The sequence below is a fragment of the Salmo trutta genome, chromosome 29, assembly GCF_901001165.1.
Source record: "Salmo trutta chromosome 29, fSalTru1.1, whole genome shotgun sequence".
NCBI classification, from domain to species: Eukaryota; Metazoa; Chordata; class Actinopteri; order Salmoniformes; family Salmonidae; genus Salmo; species Salmo trutta.
Window position 1 is genome coordinate 1,454,455 of NC_042985.1, and position 23,816 is coordinate 1,478,270.

A 23,816-nucleotide genomic window follows, 5' to 3' on the forward strand; every position below is an offset into this window, starting at 1 on the left:
CACTATACTAATACTGATTAATAATCTCAGGTAACTAACTGAGGGAGAGAACACTACCACTATACTAATACTGATTAATAATCTCAGGTAACTAACAGAGAGAGAACACTATCACTATACTAATACTGATTAATAATCTCAGGTAACTAACTGAGGGAGAGAACACTACCACTATACTAATACTGATTAATAATCTCAGGTAACTAACTGAGAGATAGAGAGAGAACACTACCACTATACTAATACTGACTAATAATCTCAGGTAACTAACAGAGAGAGAGAGAGAACACTACCACTATACTAATACTGACTAATAATCTCAGGTAACTAACAGAGAGAGAGAGAGAACACTACCACTATACTAATACTGACTAATAATCTCAGGTAACTAACAGAGAGAGAGAACACTACCACTATACTAATACTGTTTAATAATCTCAGGTAACTAACTGGGAGAGAGAGAGAACACTACCACTATACTAATACTGACTAATAATCTCAGGTAACTAACAGAGAGAGAGAGAGAACACTACCACTATACTAATACTGACTAATAATCTCAGGTGACTAACAGAGAGAGAGAACACTACCACTATACTAATACTGACTAATAATCTCAGGTAACTAACAGAGAGAGAACACTACCACTATACTAATACTGATTAATAATCTCAGGTAACTAACAGGGAGAGAGAACACTACCACTATACTAATACTGACTAATAATCTCAGGTAACTAACTGAGGGAGAGAACACTACCACTATACTAATACTGATTAATAATCTCAGGTAACTAACAGAGAGAGAACACTACCACTATACTAATACTGATTAATAATCTCAGGTAACTAACTGAGAGAGAGAGAGAACACTACCACTATACTAATACTGACTAATAATCTCAGGTAACTAACAGATAGGCTAGGGGTGGTAGGCTAGGGGTGGTAGACTAGGGGTGGTAGACTAGGGGTGGTAGGCTAGAGGTGGTAGGCTAGGGGTGGTAGGCTAGGGGTGGTAGGCTAGGGGTGGTAGGCTAGGGGTGGTAGAATAGGGGTGGTAGGCTAGGGGTGGTAGAATAGGGGTGGTAGGCTAGGGGTGGTAGACTAGGGGTGGTAGACTAGGGGTGGTAGACTAGGGGTGGTAGAATAGGGGTGGTAGAATAGGAGTGGTAGGCTAGGAGTGGTAGGCTAGGGGTGGTAGACTAGGGGTGGTAGAATAGGGGTGGTAGAATAGGGGTGGTAGGCTAGGAGTGGTAGACTAGGGGTGGTAGACTAGGGGTGGTAGAATAGGGGTGGTAGAATAGGGGTGGTAGGCTAGGAGTGGTAGGCTAGGGGTGGTAGACTAGGGGTGGTAGAATAGGGGTGGTAGAATAGGGGTGGTAGGCTAGGAGTGGTAGGCTAGGGGTGGTAGACTAGGGGTGGTAGACTAGGGGTGGTAGGCTAGGGGTGGTAGGCTAGGGGTGGTAGACTAGGGGTGGTAGAATAGGGGTGGTAGAATAGGGGTGGTAGGCTAGGAGTGGTAGGCTAGGGGTGGTAGACTAGGGTTTATCTGAGAGGATGGTGGTGGGACAGGGGTTGGTGCGTAGTGCGTAGTGTGCATTGTGTAGTGTGTAGTGTATAGTGCAGTGTACCTGTTGTTACCAGAGCAGCCCTCTACAGTGATCCTGGGTGAGAGAGGAGACAGGACAGTAGTGGGACAAGGTGTGGACAGAGTGGACGTCCCGGTGTCCAGACCGGTGGACACAGAGTAGGACGATGACACAGCCTCATCCGCTGACGGACTGCTCTTCAGGAAGAACCTGAAGGTGAGAGGATGAGAGGAGGAGTGGAGGTGTGGTATCAGGGGAACAGGGAGGCTGTTAAATGTCTGGGTGTGTATGTAGTGTACCTCCCAGGTCCTCTCAGGTCTCTGATCTCTACATTAAGGAAAGGGAGGAAGGGGTTCCCACAGAAGGGACAGGTGGTGTTGAGGTTGGAGTCGTCAGCCGTCCATCCTGCCATGATCTCCTCGTCGTACACCAGACCGTCACACGTCTTACAGCGAGAACAGCTGGAGATCAACAGCTGGAAACACACACAGCAGAGCCAAGATGGACATCAGGTCAATCAGGGGTCGGCACAAAATGGCAGAGACCCCCCCTGGCCTGGTCGTATGAATGAGAAGTATCTTTGTTCCTTTGTCTCGCAGTACTTGATACTTGATTGATGGTCCTATCTGAAAATCAGGCTATCTGTAGTGTTGGCTTCGTTTCAATGTTCCTGTGAGTTTTTCTGGTTTAGTTTGAGAGGTCTGTAAGTGTGGTGCCCTCACCTCCATGGCGTAGTTCTGGAAGACACTGGTATTGCTGGTGTAGCGAGACGAGCCCAGATCAGAGCAGTCTGGGGGAGGAAAGCCTGGTGGAGAGACAGGACACACCATTATCCGTCAACATCTGCTATCATTGGTGTCAGCAGTAAACAGTCTCTGATGGCTAGCCGTTAGCTACGCGCTAACTCAGGACAGGGCATTTCCATGTAAGGCCTGCTGGTACACTACTTCCACACTGGATGCTAATGAGACATGAGAAGGGCAGAGGGTCTGAGTAGCTTGATTGAAGAGCTCCAATCAGACTTCACCTCAATCACCTCAACTGCACAAGGCATCGCCTGCTGGCCTAGTCTGGTAAGAGTCCTGTCTACCTCCCCTAGCTCTTGTCTGATCCTAGCTCCTCCCTCTCTCTCTCTCCTCCTCAGTGATAGGACAGTACCTGGTTGTCTGATTCTAGGTCCTCCCTCTCTCTCTCTCCTCCTCAGTGATAGGGCAGTACCTGATTGTCTGATCCTAGCTCCTCCCTATCTCTCTCTCCTCCTCAGTGATAGGGCAGTACCTGATTGTCTGATCCTAGCTCCTCCCTCTCTCTCTCTCCTCCTCAGTGATAGGACAGTACCTGGTTGTCTGATCCTAGCTCCTCCCTCTCTCTCTCTCTCCTCCTCAGTGATAGGACAGAAATATGTTACCTGTCTGTCCGTGTGTGGGACTGTCCAGTCTGCTCCTCAGTGATAGGGCAGAAATATGTTACCTGTCTGTCCGTGTGTGGGACTGTCCAGTCTGCTCCTCAGGGGACTGCGTCTGGATGGACTTCTCCTTGGGCTCCTACGGGGCCCGGGGCCATTTCTCTGAGGGGAGATGATGGAGCCGTCTGGGTCCCCCAGGCCCTCCTCATCCACATCCAACAGGGAGGAGCAGTCAGGGTCCATGCCCAGAGAGGACACACTCAGACGGTCACAGTTACCATCCTGGAGGGGGTGGACAGGGGACACAATGGAGGTTCAGGAACAAAATAAATGCTGCTGCAATGTGTTTGAGAATCTGAGAGGCACCTAGCTGCATTAGGTAGTGGGGTGTGGACCAGACACTCTGATTCATGTCACATAATATTACAAAATATCTTCTGGCATTCAGAAATGTGTTATTTTGACTGACGCACCAGTAGAACACCCTCCATTGACAAACCGATGAGCGTACCTTGGTAGGCGTGGTGTAGGAGGTGGCCAGCCGAGAGTACCACCGACTAGCCTTCTCTGCCACACCTTTCCCTGCCGAGAACATGCTGCTCTTAAACACATCCAGGGTGGGGGTGAGGAGCTGGTCCAGGGCGAAGGAGGAGGAGGACAGAGAGGGGGACAGCAAACCCAGGTCCCTGTCTCTCTCCCTCTCCCGGTAGGGGCTGGGCTGTGGGCTGGGGGTGGAGCGGGGACAGGGGGGTGAGGACCAGAGCCTCTGTCTGGCAGGCTGGGAGGGCGAGGGGGAGTGCTGGGTCCTGGAGCGAGGTAATCCTCCTGTCCTGAGAGGGGAGGTATGGGGGAGACTGGCCCGTCGAGGGGTGGTGATGAGTGGGGGAGGAGGGTGGAAGAACAGGGGACTGGAGGGGTCCTGGAGGTCCACACTGGGGGTCCGGCTGTTCAGAGGAGAACCCATATGGTTCATGTACATCTCTATCTCCCTAGCCAGGTGGTCCTGGCGCCGGCCCGTAGGGGTCGCGACCCCATCCATCTCTACTTCCAGGTCGTCCTCTCTGTCCCCCTGGGACTTGGACTCGGCCGCCAGGAGGGACAGCGGGTCGAAGCCTGTCTCGATCCCCGTTCGTTTAACGGTGCCCCGCGAAGCTGAGGCCACACCCACACCTCCATAGCTGGCGCTGCGTTGCACCGTCCTCTTCCGTGATTGGCTGGTTTTAGCAACGCTCTCTGTGGTTGGTCCGTCCAGATCTAGGTCCTCCAGATCAAAGATGGCGTCTGTGTTATTCTTGTCCTCGTCACTCCAGTCCCTCTCCTCTCCGTCTTCAGGGCTGTCTCTACGTCTGCAGCGCATGATGGAGAAATGAATAGATCAGATTTAAAAAAAAAATGGATTAAAATACATTTTGATATTCATAATTTACTGATCCCAAAGGGGATATTTACTTTCAGAAGCATAAACATAAAGAAAGCAACAGAGAGGAGAATATCAGGTCCATGACCTCCCTCTACCTTTATTAATACAGGTTACTCCCACTGAGATCAAATCTCTTTCACAAGATGTCAGCAGGTCCATGACCTCCCTCTACCTTTATTAATACAGGTTACTCCCACTGAGATCAAATCTCTTTCACAAGATGTCAGCAGGTCCATGACCTCCCTCTACCTTTATTAATACAGGTTACTCCCACTGAGATCAAATCTCTTTCACAAGATGTCAGCAGGTCCATGACCTCCCTCTACCTTTATTAATACAGGTTACTCCCACTGAGATCAAATCTCTTTCACAAGATGTCAGCAGGTCCATGACCTCCCTCTACCTTTATTAATACAGGTTACTCCCACTGAGATCAAATCTCTTTCACAAGATGTCAGCAGGTCCATGACCTCCCTCTACCTTTATTAATACAGGTTACTCCCACTGAGATCAAATCTCTTTCACAAGATGTCAGCAGGTCCATGACCTCCCTCTACCTTTATTAATACAGGTTACTCCCACTGAGATCAAATCTCTTTCACAAGATGTCAGCAGGTCCATGACCTCCCTCTACCTTTATTAATACAGGTTACTCCCACTGAGATCAAATCTCTTTCACAAGATGTCAGCAGGTCCATGACCTCCCTCTACCTTTATTAATACAGGTTACTCCCACTGAGATCAAATCTCTTTCACAAGATGTCAGCAGGTCCATGACCTCCCTCTACCTTTATTAATACAGGTTACTCCCACTGAGATCAAATCTCTTTCACAAGATGTCAGCAGGTCCATGACCTCCCTCTACCTTTATTAATACAGGTTACTCCCACTGAGATCAAATCTCTTTCACAAGATGTCAGCAGGTCAGTAATGTTCCACATCAATGATATTCACCTGGTTTTACCCCCCGCCGCTCCAACCCCCTCTGGCCCTCCCAGGACTAACCACCGCGGCCTGTTGGTCTGGCTGAAGCTGGTCCCCTGGAGGATCTTGGTGTCGGCCCCCAGGTTCTCTGCTATCCTGGCTGGGTCAGTCTCTCCCTGGTGCAGTCCCAGACCCAACACCGGAGTGCCACTGCTACCACTGACAACCCTGTTCTCTCCACTCAGTCTGCACCCTCGCACACCCTGCCAGTCATGGCCTGGAGAGGAGAGGAGGGGAGAGCAGGTGAAGAGGGGAGAGGATAGGAAAGGAGAGGAGGGGAGAGGAGGAGAGAGGAGGGAAGAGGAGAGGAGAGCAGAGGAGAGGAGAGGAGAGGAGAGGAGAGGAGAGGAGAGGAGGGGAGAGGAGGGGAGAGGAGGAGGAGAGGAGGTGAGAGGAGGTGAGAGGAGAGCAGAGGAGAGGAGAGGAGGGGAGAGGAGGAGAGAGGAGGGTGAGAGGAGAGGAGAGGAGGGGAGAGGAGGAGAAGAGGGGAGAGGATAGGAAAGGAGAGGAGGGGAGATGAGATGAGAGGAGGAGAGAGGAGGAGAGAGGGGGTGAAGAGGGGAGAGGATAGGAAAGGAAAGGAGAGGAGGGGAGATGAGGAGAGAGGAGGGGAGAGGAGGTGAGAGGATTGGAGAGGAGAGGAGGAGAGAGGGGAGAGGAGGTGAAGAGGGGAGAGGATAGGAAAGGAGAGGAGAGGAGATGAGGAGAGAGGAGGGGAGAGGATTGGAGAGGATTGGAGAGGAGAGGTGAGAAGAGAGTTTATTATCTCTCTATTTGTCATGGTCCTTTGAGCAGGAAAGAAACAATTCTCCTGAAACATGACATTTTCTACACAACACACAGTAAACTGAGTAAAGCATATCTACTATACAGTACAGATTGAGACATCACAAGTCATAATGTCAAGACAGACACAACTAGACAATTAATACAAGTCTAAATCACTAGGTGAGTTGTGATGGATAGTTCCAGCTGGCTCACAGCCATCACCTACCATCCAGTACAGATATAGAGACATATAAACAAGGCACAATGTCAAGACACACACAACTAGACAGGAAATAGTTCTGGGTGATAGATACAGCTGATTCACATCCTCCAGCCCTGCACTACAGAGACATCCAATACATCATGGAAGACAGACAGACAGTAAACAGACAATAGATAGATAAGTTATGGATTATAGTTATGGCTCACCTCCTCCTCCTCCTCCTCCTCCACTACTCCCACTGCCACCTCCCTCCTCAAGGGTACTGAGATGTCTCCTCCTCAGACTGTTGGTCTCAATCACACCTAACTCATTCAGAGAGGAGCTCAACAGGAGACCTGCTACATGGTCTGGAGAGAGGAGGGGGGAGAAGAGAGAGGGAGGGGGAGAGAAGAGAGAGGGAGGGGAGAGGGAGGGAGGGGGAGAGGGAGGTAGGGGGAGAGGGAGGTAGGGGGAGAGGAAGGTAGGGGGAGAGAAGAGAGAGGGGGGGAGAGGAGGGGGGAAAAGAGAGAGGAGAAGAGACAGGGAGGGAGGGAGGGAGGGAGGGAGAAGAGAGAGGAGGGGAGAAGAGAGGAGGGGGGAGAAGAGAGAGGGAGAGGGAGGGAGGGTGAGAGAAGAGAGAGAAGGGGGAGGTAAGGGGAGAGAAGAGAGAGGAGAGGGGAGGGAGGGAGAGAGGGAAGAAAAGAGAGGAGATGGAAGGAGAGGGGGAGGGAGAGTTACGAGAGAGGGAAGTAGGGATGGAAGGGAGGGGGGAATGGACAAACAGAACGACAGAGAGGGAGAGAAAGAGAGGGGGAGACAGACAGACAGAGAGAATCAGTGAGTACGTTTACAGTCACTAATAGTTTGGTATTACATGCATCATGGCAGTAGGCATTTTGTGCAAAATTCATGTAAACACTTTCCTCTGTTTATCTTAAATCGGCGGAAGGTAAAAATCAAAGTAAGCATATGCCGTTTTCTGAGCAATCTTTCAAATGATTAGGACGTGTAAACACCTTAATCGGCGTTCCAGTGGTGTATTTGATCTGCACCAGTGCTGGGCACCAGCCGAGAGCCTCCCTCTTTAGTGAAGTGAGTTCAGAACAACTGAATATATGGGTTTTAGAAATAGTTCTCACATACAAACTTTATAACATGTTTTCTGTGGTAGAATGTTAATTTAGACTGGTGATGTTCTGCATTTATCAGAGAGACATCAGGTAGCCTTTTCAGATGTCTCCATGGAAACAGAGTTATTATTATTATTAGGGAAATCCTTCTTCTTATAAAGCATGTAAACGTTTTAATCAAACTACTATATAATCTGACTATCCACAATAATCACATTATAGTGTGCATGTTACCGTACTCAGTGTTACACCAATAGCAACATGTACCTGTGCTGGTTGACCCTGTGGGCTCACAGGCTGCATCGTCATAGGGATAGTTGCCGCGGACGATGCCGGAATTATGCCGCTTGAATGGACCGTTGACCTCTGGGAAGTCCTGTTGGGGGAGACCGTCTCCACTGCCCTTAGCACTCTCTGTCTCCGACACTGGACAGACACGGACACGGACACACACACACACACACACAATTAGTACAACCACACAATCAAATATGCCTGAGAAAAGAACATCAAAGAATGTACATGCATCAAGTCATCAAGCCTTTAATGTTGAGATAACAGATCACATTTACTATATAGACCTGAATACAATGTTGTGGGACAGACAGACAGACAGACAGTATAAACCTCCACCAGAGAGACTGAATATATGGTGTTGACAGCATTGTGGGACAGACAGACAGACAGACAGTATAAACCTCCACCAGAGAGACTGAATATATGATGTTGACAGCGTTGTGGGACAGACAGACAGACAGACAGTATAAACCTCCACCAGAGAGACTGAATATATGATGTTGACAGCATTGCGGGACAGACAGACAGACAGTATAAACCTCCACCAGAGAGACTCTGAATATATGGTGTTGACAGCATTGTGGGACAGACAGACAGACAGACAGTATAAACCTCCACCAGAGAGACTGAATATATGGTGTTGACAGCATTGTGGGACAGACAGACAGACAGACAGTATAAACCTCCACCAGAGAGACTGAATATATGGTGTTGACAGCATTGTGGGACAGACAGACAGTGTAAACCTCCACCAGGGGGCAGCAGAGTGCAGCCTGCTCTTCCTATAACATCCTCTCAGCAGGAAACATCTGACAGAATGTCTACAACTCCATAGCAACACTCACAGGAGCTGTAGTCACTCTCCTTCTTGTTGTCCTTGTCCTGGGTGCTGTCCCTGTCCAGCGGGCTGGGTCCTCCTCTACGCACCTCTTCTTTAGAGAGGGAGTTATACCCCAGGTCTGACTGCTCCCCTGGAGGAAGGAGCGAAGGAGAGATAGTTTGTGCACTTCTCACCAGAACTGGCTACTCCAAAAGACACCTCATTCCTCATTTAAAACTCTAATTTGAGAAACGTGTGTAATTGAAGTTATGGTCGTCAATCTTGATTTCTCTCTCTCTCATTCTCTCCCCCACATTTCTTAAAGCTCACATTCACTCTCTTCTCTCAATTTCTAACTGCAAAAAGAAAGAAAGAAAGATAGAGAGCGAGAGAGAGAGAGAACATTAGTCTCTTCTGGCCACCAACTGTCTGATCTGCTCTGAGTCTTTCATCTTTCCCATCATCCTCCCTGCCTGCCTCGCCATTGTCTGTGAATAAAACATGAATCTTTCCCCCAACTGGGCTCGTATAAATCTATACTGAACAAGATGCAAGATGCAACAAGATTTTTACTGAGTTACAGTTCATATAAGAAAATCAGTCAATTGAAAATAAATAAATGAAGTCCTAATCTATGGATTTCACATGACTGGGAATACAGATGTGCGTCTGCAGATCACAGGTCAAAAAATGTTTGCCTCACAATGGGCCTTAGGATCTCGTCACGGTATTTCTGTGCATACAAATTGCCATCGATAAAATGCAATTGTGTTTGTTGTCCGTAGTTTATGCCTGCCCCATACCATAACCCCACGCCACCATGGGGCACTCTGTTCACAACGTTGACATCAGCAAACCTCTCGCCCACACAATGCCTTACACGTGGTCTGTGGTTGAAAGGCAGGTTGGACGTACTGACAAATTGTCTAAAATGACGTTGGAGGTGGCTTATGGTAGAGAAATGAATGTTCAATTATCTGGCAACAGTTCTGGTGGAAATTCCTGTAGCCAGCATGCCAATTGCACTGTCCCTCAAAACTTGAGACATCTGTGGCACTGTGTTGTGTGACAAAACTGCACATTTTCGAGTGGCCTTTTATTGTCCCCAGCACAAGGTGCACCTGTGTAATGGTCATGCTGTTTAGTCAGCTTCTTGATATGCCACACCTGTCAGATGGATGGATTATCTTGGCAAAGGAGAAATGCTCACTAACAGGGATGAAAAAAAATGTGTGCGCAAAATGTCAGAGAAATAATATTTTGGTGCAGATGAAACATTTCTGGGATCTTTTATTTCAGCTCATGAAATTGTGTACAGTGTACATCTCTATGTATCTCTCTCTCTCTGTCTATCTCTCTCTCTCTCTGATAAGATGACAACCTAACTCCATTAATGAGCAACAAGACACTACACTCAACCCTCAGACTGCCCTACTGAACTACAACACAGTACCTCTGCTTTCAAAGACTACTGGAGTGTAGTCATCTGTATTATCTAAACCAGGGGTGTCAAACCTATGGACTGGCCAGAGAACCCATTCAATCCAGCCCACAGGGGGTTTGAGTAAGACAATTACATAATCGTCTGTGAAAAACGATCTCAGTTGACATTGGAATGACTAAAACCAATTGAAAACTGTAAAAATGACAATGGACCTACATTTATAGTCTCTTCACTCTGTCCAGCTTGATAACAGTCATTTATAGTCTCTTCTCTCTGTCCAGCTTGATAACAGTCATTTCTAGTCTCTTCACTCTGTCCAGCTTGATAACAGTCATTTATAGTCTCTTCACTCTGTCCAGCTAGATAACAGTCATTTATAGTCTCTTCACTCTGTCCAGCTTGATAACAGTCATTTATAGTCTCTTCTCTCTGTCCAGCTTGATAACAGTCATTTATAGTCTCTTCACTCTGTCCAGCTTGATAACAGTCATTTATAGTCTCTTCTCTCTGTCCAGCTTGATAACAGTCATTTCTAGTCTCTTCACTCTGTCCAGCTAGATAACAGTCATTTATAGTCTCTTCACTCTGTCCAGCTAGATAACAGTCATTTATAGTCTCTTCACTCTGTCCAGCTAGATAACAGTCATTTATAGTCTCTTCACTCTGTCCAGCTAGATAACAGTCATTTATAGTCTCTTCACTCTGTCCAGCTAGATAACAGTCATTTATAGTCTCTTCTCTCTGTCCAGCTTGATAACAGTCATTTATAGTCTCTTCTCTCTGTCCAGCTTGATAACAGTCATTTATAGTCTCTTCTCTCTGTCCAGCTTGATAACAGTCATTTATAGTCTCTTCTCTCTGTCCAGCTTGATAATAGTCATCAAAATGAATGCTAGACAGTCAGGGAGAATCCAACATTCCAAAAGCGATGGATATGGAACTATTTCTATGTAAATGTGGACGGCGAGGACATTTTTACCAATTTTAATTGCAGCCCTCCGGACATCGGTGAAGACCAAAATGAGTTTGACACCCCTGATCTAAACCATTCATTATATTCCAAATGAAAGTCCTTCATCCTTGGAAGTTGTTCTATAATTGCTACATTGCTACATTGTTAACTGTGGCTTTCAAAGTGAAGGAGAGGAAAACCTCAAAGAAACAGATGTGTTAAAGGGAGGAGAGCAGCAGACGAAGAGGCATGGCCACAGAGAGGACACAGTGGAGGAGGTGAAGAGTGGACAGAGACAGAACTACACATAGAGACAGAACAAGAGACAGAACTAGACATAGAGACAGAACTAGAGACAGAACAAGACATAGAGACAGAACTAGACATAGAGACAGAACTAGAGACAGAACAAGACATAGAGACAGAACTAGAGACAGAACTAGACATAGAGACAGAACTAGAGACAGAACAAGACATAGAGACAGAACTAGACATAGAGACAGAACTAGACATAGAGACAGAACTAGACATAGAGACAGAACTAGACATAGAGACAGAACTAGAGACAGAACTAGACATAGAGACAGAACTAGACATAGAGACAGAACTAGAGACAGAACTAGACATAGAGACAGAACTAGACATAGAGACAGAACTAGAGACAGAACTAGACATAGAGACAGAACTAGACATAGAGACAGAACTACACATAGAGACAGAACTAGACATAGAGACAGAACTAGACATAGAGACAGAACTAGACATAGAGACAGAACTAGAGACAGAACTAGACATAGAGACAGAACTAGAGACAGAACTAGACATAGAGACAGAACTAGAGACAGAACTAGACATAGAGACAGAACTAGACATAGAGACAGAACTAGACATAGAGACAGAACTAGAGACAGAACTAGACATAGAGACAGAACTAGACATAGAGACAGAACTAGAGACAGAACTAGACATAGAGACAGAACTAGACATAGAGACAGAACTAGACATAGAGACAGAACTAGAGACAGAACTAGACATAGAGACAGAACTAGACATAGAGACAGAACTACACATAGAGACAGAACTAGACATAGAGACAGAACTAGACATAGAGACAGAACTAGACATAGAGACAGAACTAGAGACAGAACTAGACATAGAGACATAACTAGAGACAGAACTAGACATAGAGACAGAACTAGAGACAGAACTAGACATAGAGACAGAACTAGACATAGAGACAGAACTAGACATAGAGACAGAACTAGAGACAGAACTAGACATAGAGACACAGAACAGACATAGAGACAGAACTAGAGACAACTAGACATAGAGACAGAACTAGACATAGAGACAGAACTAGACATAGAGACAGAACTAGACATAGAGGACAGACAGAACTAGAGACAGAACTAGACAGACGACAGACTAGAGACAGAACTGACAGAGACAGAACTAGAGACCAGAACTAGACATAGAGGACAGAACTACGACATAGAGACAGAACTACACATAGAGACAGAATAGCCATAGAGACTAGAAACTAGACATAGAGACAGAACTAGAGACAGAACTAGACAGAGACAGAACTAGACATAGAGACAGAACTAGACATAGAGACAGAACTAGACATAGAGACAGAACTAGACATAGAGACAGAACTAGACATAGAGACAGAACTACACATAGAGACAGAACTAGACATAGAGACAGAACTAGAGACAGAACTAGACATAGAGACAGAACTAGACATAGAGACATAACTAGACATAGAGACAGAACTAGACATAGAGACAGAACTAGACATAGAGACAGAACTAGAGACAGAACTAGACATAGAGACAGAACTAGACATAGAGACAGAACTAGAGACAGAACTAGACATAGAGACAGAACTAGAGACAGAACTAGACATAGAGACAGAACTAGAGACAAAACTAGACATAGAGACAGAACTAGAGACAGAACTAGACATAGAGACAGAACTAGACATAGAGACAGAACTAGAGACAGAACTAGACATAGAGACAGAACTAGACATAGAGACAGAACAAGACATAGAGACAGAACTAGAGACAGAACTAGACATAGAGACAGAACTAGACATAGAGACAGAACTAGACATAGAGACAGAACTAGACATAGAGACAGAACTAGACAGAGACAGAACTAGAGACAGAACTAGACATAGAGACAGAACTAGACATAGAGACAGAACTAGACATAGAGACAGAACTAGAGACAGAACTAGACATAGAGCGAGCCAAAGAGAAAGATAGCCAGAGAGAGAGGTAGAGAAAGAGAGAGAGAGAGAGACAGAGATTGAGGTAGAGAGACACTGAGAAAGGGGCAGCGTATCAGGGAAAGGTATAGTGAAAGAGAGAGTTCATAGATTTACCTGAGTGGCGGGGGGAGTGGAGGTCAGAACCCCCCCAGTGTGAGTGACCCGACCGGGTGTCCAACCCCACACCGCCCCAGTCCCCGCGGCTGACTGCATGCATGGGCACACACAGCACAGGCACAGGCAGGGAGGGACGGACGGAGTGGGTAGTTAGGTAGGGAGACAGCAGAGCAACCATAGTGAAGGAGGAAAAACATGGAGACAACAAGCCACGAAAGAAGAAAGGAAGAAAGGAAGGAAGGAAGGAAGGAGCAGGAAGAGAAAGGAGGAGAGAGATAGCAGGGAGGAGGTGGAGGGAGGCCGTGTGGAAGCAATGAGAGAGGAGGGAGGAGGTGAAGGGAGGCCGTGTGGAAGCAATGAGAGAGGAGGGAGGAGGTGGAGGGAGGCCGTGTGGAAGCAATGAGAGAGGAGGGAGAAGGTGGAGGGAGGGAGGCCGTGTGGAAGCAATGAGAGAGGAGGGAGGAGGTGGAGGGAGGGAGGCCGTGTGGAAGCAATGAGAGAGGAGGGAGGAGGTGGAGGGAGGCCGTGTGGAAGCAATGAGAGATGAGGGAGGAGGTGGAGGGAGGCCGTGTGGAAGCAATGAGAGAGGAGGGAGAGGTGGAGGGAGGCCGTGTGGAAGCAATTGAGAGAGAGGAGAGGTGGAGGAGGCCGTGTGGAAGCAATGAGAGGAGGGAGGGTGAGGGAGGGCCGTGTGGAAGCAATGAGAGAGGAGGGAGGAGGTGGAGGGAGGCCGTGTGGAAGCAATGAGAGAGGAGGGAGGAGGTGGAGGGAGGGAGGCCGTGTGGAAGCAATGAGAGAGGAGGGAGAAGGTGGAGGGAGGCCGTGTGGAAGCAATGAGAGAGGAGGGAGGAGGTGGAGGGAGGCCGTGTGGAAGCAATGAGAAAGGAGGGAGGAGGTGGAGGGAGGCCGTGTGGAAGCAATGAGAGAGGAGGGAGGAGGTGGAGGGAGGCCGTGTGGAAGCAATGAGAGAGAAGGGAGGAGGTGGAGGGAGGCCGTGTGGAAGCAATGAGAGAGGAGAAAAAAAGGACGTGTCAGACTGAGAAAAGGCGTAGTAAGATGGCGTAGTCGGCAGCCATTTTGGGGTGTACCTGTGCTACGCCTATCGTCAGTTGGGTCTACTTTGATGGAGTCAGGGGCGTAGGGGCCCTGCTCGGCCGTGTTAGTGTCGGCAGAGCTATCCAGGCTGCCGTGACTCACAGCGTCCAGGTCGCTGCCATCTGCTCCAAAGACATCAAGGCATTAAGAGAAACTTGGACACCATTTTGGCTCCTCAAAAACAAGGTGTTAATAAGGGGTGAATTACTTTTTCTGTGATGGTTCTTCAGCGAGGAATATGTAGCCTAAATCAATTTGTCTGTGAGGGATTTGCAACTTTCTGTGAAAATCAAAATGATGTGAGGGATGTGTGTGAAGCAAGTGAACTTCTCTACAGGTGTCTGTGCAGCGCAGCAGGGAGTGGTCCACGGCCTGGATGTCAACACAACCTGGGGCCGTCTGGCTTTAGACCAAGTTAAATATTATGGACTGTAACTCTCTCTCTCTGTGTGTGTGTGTGTGTGTGTGTGTGTGTGTGTGTGTGTGTGTGTGTGTGTGTGTGTGTGTGTGTGTGTGTGTGTGTGTGTGTGTGTGAGACATCTTTAACCCATATCCTAGTGGGCCAGTGAATTGAAGCAACAGTGTTTTACAGGTCACCAGAGGACTACAGTGTTTAATAGGTCACCAGAGGACTACAGTGTTTAATAGGTCACTAGAGGACTACAGTGTTTTCCAGGTCACTAGAGGACTACAGTGTTTTACAGGTCACTAGAGGACTACAGTGTTTAATAGGTCACTAGAGGACTACAGTGTTTAATAGGTCACTAGAGGACTACAGTGTTTAATAGGTCACCAGAGGACTACAGTGTTTAATAGGTCACTAGAGGACTACAGTGTTTAATAGGTCACCAGAGGACTACAGTGTTTAATAGGTCACTAGAGGACTACAGTGTTTTCCAGGTCACTAGAGGACTACAGTGTTTAATAGGTCACTAGAGGACTACAGTGTTTTACAGGTCACTAGAGGACTACAGTGTTTAATAGGTCACTAGAGGACTACAGTGTTTAATAGGTCACTAGAGGACTACAGTGTTTTACAGGTCACTAGAGGACTACAGTGTTTTATAGGTCACTAGAGGACTACAGTGTTTAATAGGTCACCAGAGGACTACAGTGTTTAATAGGTCACTAGAGGACTACAGTGTTTAATAGGTCACCAGAGGACTACAGTGTTTAATAGGTCACTAGAGGACTACAGTGTTTTCCAGGTCACTAGAGGACTACAGTGTTTAATAGGTCACTAGAGGACTACAGTGTTTACAGGTCACTAGAGGACTACAGTGTTTAATAGGTCACTAGAGGACTACAGTGTTTAATAGGTCACTAGAGGACTACAGTGTTTTACAGGTCACTAGAGGACTACAGTGTTTTATAGGTCACTAGAGGACTACAGTGTTTAACAGGTCACTAGAGGACTACAGTGTTTTATAGGTCACTAGAGGACTACAGTGTTTAATAGGTCACTAGAGGACTACAGTGTTTAACAGGTCACTAGAGGACTACCAGTGTTTATAGGTCACTAGAGGACTACAGTGTTTTAATAGGTCACTAGAGGACTACATGTTTAATAGGTCACTAGAGGACTACAGTGTTTAATAGGTCACTAGAGGACTACAGTGTTTTAATAGGTCACTAGAGGACTACAGTGTTTTAATAGGTCACTAGAGGACTACAGTGTTTAATAGGTCACTAGAGGACTACAGTGTTTTAATAGGCCACTAGAGGACTACAGTGTTTTATAGGTCACTAGAGGACTACAGTGTTTAATAGGTCACTAGAGGACTACAGTGTTTAATAGGTCACTAGAGGACTACAGTGTTTATATAGGTCACTAGGAGGACTACAGTGTTTAATAGGTCACTAGAGGACTACAGTGTTTACAGGTCACTAGAGGACTACAGTGTTTTCTGGTCACTAGAGGACTACAGTGTTTAATAGGTCACTAGAGGACTACAGTGTTTAATAGGTCACTAGAGGACTACAGTGTTTAATAGGTCACTAGAGGACTACAGTGTTTAACAGGTCACTAGAGGACTACAGTGTTTTATAGGTCACTAGAGGACTACAGTGTTTAATAGGTCACTAGAGGACTACAGTGTTTAATAGATCACTAGAGGACTACAGTGTTTTATAGGTCACTAGAGGACTACAGTGTTTAATAGGTCACTAGAGGACTACAGTGTTTAACAGGTCACTAGAGGACTACAGTGTTTAATAGATCACTAGAGGACTACAGTGTTTAATAGGTCACTAGAGGACTACAGTGTTTAACAGGTCACTAGAGGACTACAGTGTTTTATAGGTCACTAGAGGACTACAGTGTTTAATAGGTCACTAGAGGACTACAGTGTTTAATAGATCACTAGAGGACTACAGTGTTTTATAGGTCACTAGAGGACTACAGTGTTTAATAGGTCACTAGAGGACTACAGTGTTTAATAGGTCACTAGAGGACTACAGTGTTTAATAGGTCACTAGAGGACTACAGTGTTTAATAGGTCACTAGAGGACTACAGTGTTTAATAGATCACTAGAGGACTACAGTGTTTTATAGGTCACTAGAGGACTACAGTGTTTAATAGGTCACAAGAGGACTACAGTGTTTAATAGGTCACTAGAGGACTACAGTGTTTAATAGGTCACTAGAGGACTACAGTGTTTAATAGGTCACTAGAGGACTACAGTGTTTAATAGGTCACTAGAGGACTACAGTGTTTAATAGGTCACTAGAGGACTACAGTGTTTTATAGGTCACTAGAGGACTACAGTGTTTAATAGGTCACTAGAGGACTACAGTGTTTTATAGGTCACTAGAGGACTACAGTGTTTAATAGGTCACTAGAGGACTACAGTGTTTTATAGGTCACTAGAGGACTACAGTGTTTAATAGGTCACTAGAGGACTACAGTGTTTTATAGGTCACTATAAAACACAGTTCTAAGTTCTGCCAGACAGCACCAGACAGCACCACACAGCACCAGACAGAACCAGACAGCACCACACAGCACCACACAGCACGAGACAGCACCACACAACACCAGACAGCACCACACAGCACCAGACAGCACCAGACAGCACCAGAAAGCACCACACAGCACAAGAAAGCACCACACAGCACCACACAGCACCAGAAAGCACCACACAGCACCAGACAGCACCAAACAGCACCACACAGCACCACACAGCACCACACAGCACCAGACAGCACCAGACAGCACCAGACAGCACCACACAGCACCACACAGCAAAGGGTGTACAGGGTGAGTGTTTATTTCATGTATTCTGATCTGAAGGTTTCTACTGAATCTGTTTTATCTAATGTGATGAATGATGTATTGTAGTATGTATGTAATATGTGTTTGAAACGTCAAAGACACCTCTCACATTGCTCTTTCAGACACATCCACTATTACACTGACGCTTAGCATCACATCCAAACCAACACATTTCATAAAGAAGCATGCACAGCCGTCTTGTCTGTCAGACAGATCAGCAACCTCACAATAACCTCACAACGCGTTAAGTTCACAGCACTTTACAGTCACAGCCTAAGGAGCTTGGTGCGTCGTCATGGTTACCTGACAGAGGGCTCTGAGTGGGTGGAGGCTGCTGTTTGCGTAGCGCCTGTCTGAACTGAGCCACACCCATAACCACGTTCCTCAGCTTCATCCACATGAAGTAACCTCCTCTGGTACTGGAGGGCCAGGTAGACTCTAACACCGCCTGGAAGAGGAGGAGAGGAGGAGGGGGAGGGGGAGGAAAGGAGGAGGAGAGGGGGAGGAGATGGGGAGGGGGAGAAGAGGAGGGGGAGGAGAGGAGGAGGGGGAGGGAAAGGAGAAGATGGAGGAGGAGGGGGAGGGGGAGGAGAGGGAGAAGAGGAGGTGGAGGAGGAGGGGGAGGAGGAGGAGGGAGAGATGGAGAAGAGGAGGAGAGGAGGAGGGGGAGGAAAGGAGGAGGAGAGGGGGAGGAGATGGGGAGGGGGAGAAGAGGAGGGGGAGGAGAGGAGGAGGGGGAGGGAAAGGAGAAGATGGAGGAGGAGGGGGAGGGGGAGGAGAGGGAGAAGAGGAGGTGGAGGAGGAGATGGAATAGAAGGAGAGGAGGAGGAGATGGAGAAGAGGAGGTGGAGGAGGAGGTGGAGGAGGAGGGGGAGGAGAGGAGGAGGAGAGGGGGAGGAGATGGAGGTGGAATAGAAGGAGAGGAGGAGGAGATGGAGTGGAGGAGGTGGAGGAGGAGAGGAGGAGGAGATGGAGAAGAGGAGGTGGAGGAGGAGGGGGAGGAGAGGAGGAGGAGATGGAATAGAAGGAGAAGAGGAGGAGATGGAGTGGAGGAGTGGAGAGGAGGAGGAGATGGAGTGGAGGAGGAGGTGTGGAGAAGAGGAGGTGGAGGAGGAGGGGGAGGTGTGGAGAAGATGAGAGGAGGAGGAGGTGGAGTGGAGGGAGAAAGAAGCATAATTATGAACTCACTGATATAGGCTACATATCCTTACTTATACACACACACACACACACACACACACACACACACACACACACACACACACACACACACACACACACACACACACACACACACACACACACACAGAAAGTCATTGTAATTCCAGACTGCAGGCCAACAACAAAAGCTCTTCTATAATGACAGCAGCCAGTGTTACTGTCCATCCTGGTAATACTGCTGGTAATACTGATAGTAATACTGCTGGTAAAACTGATAGCAATACTCCTGGTAATACTGCTAGCTATACTGCTGGTAATACTGATAGTAATACTGCTGGTAATAATGCTGGTAATACTGATAGTAATACTCCTGGTAATACTGATAGTAATACTCCTGATAATACTGATAGTAATACTCCTGGTAATACTGATAGTAATACTCCTGGTAATGCTGATAGTAATACTCCTGGTAATACTGATAGTAATACTCCCGGTAATATTGATAGTAATACTCCTGGTAATACTTATAGTAATACTCCTAGTAATACTGATAGTAATACTGCCGGTAATACTGCCAGTAATACTGATAGTAATACTCCTGGTAATACTGATAGTAATACTCCTGGTAATACTGATAGTAATACTCCTGGTAATACTGATAGTAATACTCCTGGTAATACTGATAGTAATACTCCTGGTAATACTGATAGTAATACTCCTGGTAATACTGATAGTAATACTGCTGGTAATACTAATAGTAATACTACTGGTAATACTGCTGGTAATACTGATAGTAATACTGGTGGTAATACTGATAGTAATACTCCTGGTAATACTGATAGTAATACTGCTGGTAATACTGATAGTAATACTGCTGGTAATACTGATAGTAATACTGCTGGTAATACTGATAGTAATACTGCTGGTAATACTGATAGTAATACTCCTGGTAATACTGATAGTAAAACTGCCGGTAATACTGATGGTAATACTGCCGGTAATACTGATTATAATACTCCTGGTAATATTGATAGTAATGCTGGTGGTAATACTGATAGTAATACTCCTGGTAATACTGATAGTAATACTGCCGGTAATACTGATGGTAATACTGCCGGTAATACTGATGGTAATACTGATGGTAATACTCCTGATAATACTGATAGTAATACTGGTGGTAATACTGATAGTAATACTCCTGGTAATACTAATAGTAATACTGTTGGTAATACTAATAGTAATACTCCTGGTAATACTGCTGGTAATACTGATAGTAATACTGCTGGTAATACTGATAGTAATACTCCTGGTAATACTGATAGTAATACTGCTGGTAATACTGATAGTAATACTGGTGGTAATACTGATTGTAATACTGCTGGTAATACTGATAGTAATACTGGTGGTAATACTGACAGTAATACTCCTGGTAATACTGATAGTAATACTGATAGTAATACTGCTGGTAATACTGACAGTAATACTGGTGGTAATACTGATAGTAATACTGGTGGTAATACCGATAGTAATACTGGTGGTAATACCGATAGTAATACTCCTGGTAATACTGATAGTAATACTGCTGGTAATACTGATAGTAATACTGCTGGTAATGCCGATAGTAATACTGCTGGTAATACTGATAGTAATACTCCTGGTAATACTGATAGTAATACTGGTGGTAATACTGATAGTAATACTGATAGTAATACTGGCGGTAATACTGGTGGTAATACTGATAGTAATACTCCTGGTAATACTGATAGTAATACTGCTGGTAATATTGATAGTAATACTGGTGGTAATATAGATAGTAATACTGCTGGTAATACTGCTGATAATACTGATAGTAATACTGCTGGTAATACTGATAGTAATACTGCTGGTAATACTGATAGTAATACTCCTGGTAATACTGATAGTAATACTGCTGGTAATACTGATAGTAATACTGCTGGTAATACTCCTGGTAATACTGATAGTAATACTGATAGTAATACTGCTGGTAATACTGATAGTAATACTGCTGGTAATACTGCTAGTAATACTGCTGGTAATACTGCTAGTAATACTGCTGGTAATACTGATAGTAATACTGCTGGTAATACTGCTAGTAATACTGCTGGTAATACTGCTAGTAATACTGCTGGTAATACTGCTAGTAATACTGCTGGTAATACTGCTAGTAATACTGCTGGTAATACTCCTGGTAATACTGATAGTAATACTGGTGGTAATACTGATAGTAATACTACTGGTGTAGCTCCCTCCAGTAACCACGAGCACAACCGTTCCTTGATTTTAACTGGCGGCTTTATTCTGTAGTTTAGTCAGAATTATCACCTTCTGTGAGAACTATAACGTAAATGAAAATACAGTTTAAGCACACTCTTACACCTTCTTGTCTTATGAGTGACTTATTAGCTTGGTATAACTCTGAAGTGCTTACATACATAAACAGTTTAGCCGGAGCTATAACAGTATCAGATTGAACACATGAATAAAGGAAAAATACCTCATTGGCTGCTTATTACAGAAGGGAGGAAATCAAACTTCACACTTATTATTCCTGGCATGAATTCACGCTTCATCCTAACATACACATATCAACCTTTACGAACTACACCCGGTAACATGAAAACTTAGCTAACATCGCGCGGGAAAGCCTTCACCCCCAAAGATGTGTTTCTACGATAATGATCCCCGTTACAACAGTTATTAGCCACGTAGTTCCACCTGTCTTATCATTTCCCCCGCATAGCGAACACGTAAACAATTCAAACAAAAAACAACGACATAGACTTACAGATTAATTGTCAGTTACAGCTGGTAATACTGATAGTAATACTGGTGGTAATACTGATAGTAATACTCCTGGTAATACCTCAGGCTAAAATAACTCCCTCCATCACTCCCTCTATTACTCCCAGAATATCTGCATCCAAAATGGCCCCCTATTCCCTATATAGTGCAGTACATTTGACCAGGGCCAATAGGGAATATGATGCCATTTGGAAGGCACATAGAATGCCACAGGGGAACAGATAGTACAGGACAGCGGTGCTGTAACCTTCAGCACGGCTCCACCGCGCTCAGAGATAACCTTCCTTTACTGTAACATCACTGGTCACGTGTTCATTTACTGCCCGGGTTACCAGGGCACGCATCCCAAACGCCACCTTATTCCCTATATAGTGCAGTACTTTAGACCAGAGCCCTATGGGATGCTCTATAGACCCTGGTCAGAAGAAGTGCAGTATAAAGGGAGAGGGGTGCTATCTGCTGAGATGCTGACAGGTTGACAGCATCACAACTCATTGTAATGTCCTGTGTGATTATAGTGTCTGGTGCCGCAGGCTGCAACCGTGGAGACCTAAAACTGTCCATGTGTCTGCTTCCTGACCTGTGAGCCAGCGGACTCAGAACATACTGGATGACTCCTAAAAGGTACCCTATTCCCTGTACAGTGCACTACGTTTAATCAGAGTCCTACAGGCCATGGTCAAAAGGACTGCTATATAAAGGGAATAGGGTGTAATTTGGGATGCAGCACTGTAACCTTGATGAGGTAACTACAGTGACATTACTGTGACTGATAGGTATTGTAGAATGATTTAAACAGGTAGTGACAGTTCCTGGAAAGCCTTGCTACAGGAAGGAACTGTACAACCTGACAGGAAGGTACTGTACCACCTGACAGGAAGGTACTGTACAACCTGACAGGAAGGTACTATACAACCTGACAGGAAGGTACTGTACAACCTGACAGGAAGGTACTGTACAACCTGACAGGAAGGTACTGTACAACCTGACAGGAAGGTACTGTACAACCTGACAGGAAGTTACCTGACAGGAAGTTACCTGACAGGAAGGTACTGTACAACCTGACAGGAAGACACTGTACAACCTGACAGGAAGGTACTATACAACCTGACAGGAAGTTACTGTACAACCTGACAGGAAGGTACTATACAACCTGACAGGAAGGTACTGTACAACCTGACAGGAAGGTACTGTACAACCTGACAGGAAGACACTGTACAACCTGACAGGAAGGTACTGTACAACCTGACAGGAAGGTACTGTACAACCTGACAGGAAGGTACTATACAACCTGACAGGAAGGTACTGTACAACCTGACAGGAAGGTACTGTACAACCTGACAGGAAGGTACTGTACAACCTGACAGGAAGGTACTGTACAACCTGACAGGAAGTTACTGTACAACCCGACAGGAAGGTACTGTACAACCTGACAGGAAGGTACTGTACAACCTGACAGGAAGGTACTGTACAACCTGACAGGAAGGTACTGTACAACCTGACAGGAAGTTACTGTACAACCTGACAGGAAGTTACTGTACAACCTGACAGGAAGTTACCTGACAGGAAGGTACTGTACAACCTGACAGGAAGGTACTTTACAACCTGACAGGAAGTTACTGTACAACCTGACAGGAAGTTACTGTACAACCTGACAGGAAGGTACTGTACAACCTGACAGGAAGTTACTGTACAACCTGACAGGAAGTTACCTGACAGGAAGGTACTGTACAACCTGACAGGAAGTTACCTGACAGGAAGGTACTGTACAACCTGACAGGAAGGTACTGTACAACCTGACAGGAAGGTACTGTACAACCTGACAGGAAGGTACTGTACAACCTGACAGGAAGGTACTTTACAACCTGACAGGAAGGTACTGTACAACCTGACAGGAAGGTACTTTACAACCTGACAGGAAGGTGCTGTACAACCTGACAGGAAGTTACCTGACAGGAAGTTACCTGACAGGAAGGTACTGTACAACCTGACAGGAAGACACTGTACAACCTGACAGGAAGGTACTGTACAACCTGACAGGAAGGTACTGTACA

The 23,816-nt window shown here is 45.9% G+C and overlaps 1 protein-coding gene across 10 annotated transcripts in view; it reads right to left on the reverse strand.

Annotated features, from left to right (window-relative positions):
* The window catches only part of LOC115166741 (C-myc promoter-binding protein), a 151,525-nt gene that overhangs the window by 27,170 nt on the left and 100,539 nt on the right, over positions 1-23,816 (reverse strand). For 3 of the 10 annotated variants that reach the window (XM_029720494.1, XM_029720491.1, XM_029720493.1), the window contains 12 exons: positions 18,082-18,226; positions 14,497-14,625; positions 13,406-13,498; positions 8,640-8,765; positions 7,765-7,923; positions 6,595-6,735; positions 5,368-5,614; positions 3,505-4,348; positions 3,059-3,275; positions 2,311-2,393; positions 1,888-2,063; positions 1,631-1,798 (listed from right to left, as the gene is read on the reverse strand). In XM_029720494.1, the coding sequence (XP_029576354.1) occupies positions 1,631-1,798; positions 1,888-2,063; positions 2,311-2,393; positions 3,059-3,275; positions 3,505-4,348; positions 5,368-5,614; positions 6,595-6,735; positions 7,765-7,923; positions 8,640-8,765; positions 13,406-13,498; positions 14,497-14,625; positions 18,082-18,226 (2,528 nt within the window). The remainder of the gene's footprint in view (positions 1-1,630; positions 1,799-1,887; positions 2,064-2,310; positions 2,394-3,058; positions 3,276-3,504; positions 4,349-5,367; positions 5,615-6,594; positions 6,736-7,764; positions 7,924-8,639; positions 8,766-13,405; positions 13,499-14,496; positions 14,626-18,081; positions 18,227-23,816) is intronic. The other 7 variants (XM_029720495.1, XM_029720500.1, XM_029720496.1 and 4 more) reach the window with 3 other exon arrangements.